The sequence below is a fragment of the Octopus bimaculoides genome, chromosome 17, assembly GCF_001194135.2.
Source record: "Octopus bimaculoides isolate UCB-OBI-ISO-001 chromosome 17, ASM119413v2, whole genome shotgun sequence".
Lineage (NCBI taxonomy): Eukaryota > Metazoa > Mollusca > Cephalopoda > Octopoda > Octopodidae > Octopus > Octopus bimaculoides.
The window spans coordinates 16,924-19,969 of NC_068997.1; the positions used below are offsets into that span (position 1 = coordinate 16,924).

The following is a 3,046-nucleotide window of genomic DNA, read 5'->3' on the forward strand; positions in this document are numbered from 1 at the left end:
TGTTAACAAGCCAGAATTCACCGACAACATGTCCGACAGGAGGAACTACGGAAAATTCCACTGAGTGAACACCTAGGAACATGTGGGGAAGGAAAATTTAAGATCTTTCCCTTCTATAAATGCTCAAGAAACGATACCTCCTTCAGGAAAAATATGGAGAAATACTTCATAGCAAAATTCTCACCAAAACTGAATGGCTGAAACATGAAGATCACAACCCATCTAGGATCTTCAACTTTGGAACAACAGAGCCTAAAAAAACGGCAAGAAACCCAGATAGTGGGACATTTTTGTACCAACTAGAATTGAATCCAGTTACCTAGGTTCTCATATTTCTCTGCTAACTTTTTTGAACTAACCAGCTGTATAGATATAGACACAATTCCTTCCTTCCCTTTTACACTCCTTTCAGACACACACATACATACACACACACACTCTCTACCACTGGACAATGATACCAAAGAATACCATCTGGTTTTGCCATTTTTCTTTTTCTTTTTTTCAAAAAAGGCCAAGAATAAACTTGTCACTGCAGGAACTGACCAACTGTAAACTGTAAACAGAATCTTCTTCTTCCCTCCTCTTCCCACTGACACACCTTTCAAATACACAGGCACACACACACACGCATGCACACAGACACACATGCACATGCACACACACACACAAAAACGCACCCACACTCTCCTACTAGACAATGACACCAAAGATTCTTTTTGAAAAACAACTTCTTCAAAACAATCACACCTGCTTTTGCCATTTCTTTAAAAGGCCAAAAATAAACTTATCATTGAAAAGAACTAACCAGCTATGAACACAATTTTCTTCTTTTCTCTTTCCCATCGACACACACACACAGACACACACACCAACACAAAAAACACACACTCACACACACATACTCTCTCTCTCTCACTTTTCCCTCCATTCCTCACCCTCTCTTACTATCCTATATATCTCTCTCTCTCCACCCCTACACACTCAATAAAACTATATAAAGAGACCCCACCGCAAGGTGGGCTCAAAATAATTTGAAAATCCTACATGATTCGGTGAAAAGCGCTTTATTTAATTTATAAAGCATGTGACATTAATAAAAATCTGTAAATGTACAAACATCCAGATTTCTGAGTACCTTAAGTTTTTTTCTATAATACAATTTCTGTACATCACCTCCAAACCTTCCAATATATATATATGTAACATTGCTGAAATTGCATTCTAAGCACTAGGTTTCATATTTATAGTCAGAAAAGGATTCAGCCCTGACCAATTACAAAAAATCAATTACAACCTATATTGGAAACTGCTTACATTACCCACTATTTCTCCACTCTGCCAATTGATACTGGAACAGTTTCTGCTTTTCTCAACTGGTAAGCTGTAAATGAACTACACCTAAAACCTCGCCTTGTCCCTACTATCTTTTTACTTTTCAGGTCTTGCAATAAATGCTTTCCTTAATGCTCTGAAAATACCACCTTACCCATATTTTTTAGTGCAAACATCAACTTACAGATGTTTGAACTTTACTAATCTCACTAAACAGAGAGAGACTGAAAATGTTTACCCCCCACCCACTCTAACTTTTAAAATGATCAGGCAATATCAACTGTCAATTCTACAAAATGAAAGGATTAATAAAATAGCATACCTGTCAATGGTATCAATAATGAGGGAAGGATTCAGTCGAATATAGGCTTTCAAATCTTGCAGGTAGCGAAAGTCTCCATGAATAATGATGCGATTACAAAGTGCTTCACTCCAAACTGCATTTCTATTGTAAGCCTCACTAACAATCAATGCCTGAGGAATAAATGCAATAATATGTAACAACTGGAGATGCAAATGATGATCACAATGATTTTATATATATGGGTGCAAGCATGATTCTATGGTAAACGAGCTTGTTTCCCAACTACATGGTTTAGTTTCAGCCCCATTGCATGCTACTTAAGGCATGAGTCTTCTCCTATTAAGCTGCAGGTTGACCAAACACTTCTAAGTGGATTTGGTAGATGGCAACTAAAAGAATTTCTTTGTATATGAGTGTGTGTACACACACACACACACACACACACACACATAGTGGAATCCAAGTAAATTCCATGGAATGAAAAAAAAAGAAGATAAACTGCAGAGTGGTACTTGGCAAGATGTGTAGAAGATGCACATTTTCCAACAAAGATTGTTTGGAGTGATGGGGCTACATCTAAATTAAATAGCTTAATTAACCACCACAATTACAACTACTGGAGACCTAAGAATCTGCAATTATGGAGGAACATCGAGTTAATTTACCAGAAGTTACAGTATGATGTATATAAAACCATTTTGATGTTACTTGTAACTTGTCCCATTTAGTTGAACTTGCTGCAACAATCTTTTAAGAGGAGTTTGAAGATTTGGAGTTTTATTTCCAACAAGATGCAGCATCCCTACACTACCATAATAACGTAAGGGCCTAAAGGACATACTTTCACAAGATTTTGCCAAACAGGTGGAATGGACAAAGAAGAATACCATCTACATTCACTGTACTTCACATCATTACACTTCTTTTATGGGGATACTAAGAAGAGAAAGTTTGCAGTATATAACTAGCAACAGTTAACAAATTGAGGGTATCTACTGAACAAGAATATACACAAATACTCAACAAAATATATTTTGATGTTTGCAATTCCATCACTAAAACTTATCAGCAGTGCTTGGACCAGAACAGTCATCAGTTTCAAAAATGACATTCATAAAAAAGAATAAATTATGTCTTTAGGTTCTATTAAATTTTGAAAATGAAATGCTGGTGCTACATAAAAAGCATTGATGCTGGTGTCACTTACAAAGCACTGGTAATGGTGCCATGTAAAAAGAACATAGTTGATACTGTAAAGTGGTTGGCATTAGGAAAGACATCCAGTAACAGAAACCAAGCTATGGAACTAGGTGTAGAAAACTGACATTAGATGTTGATGATTTTAATAATTGCTGATTTGATAATAATCATTCAATGTAAGTATAATTTTTTTGAGGCATCCTATAT

At 36.1% G+C, this 3,046-nt stretch overlaps 1 protein-coding gene across 2 annotated transcripts in view; it reads right to left on the bottom strand.

Annotated features, from left to right (window-relative positions):
- Positions 1-3,046, bottom strand: part of LOC106869329 (spatacsin) — a 110,830-nt gene that overhangs the window by 8,687 nt on the left and 99,097 nt on the right. For both annotated transcript variants that reach the window (XM_052974099.1, XM_014915038.1), the window contains exon 42: positions 1,658-1,809. In XM_052974099.1, coding sequence (XP_052830059.1) covers positions 1,658-1,809 — 152 coding nt within the window. The remainder of the gene's footprint in view (positions 1-1,657; positions 1,810-3,046) is intronic.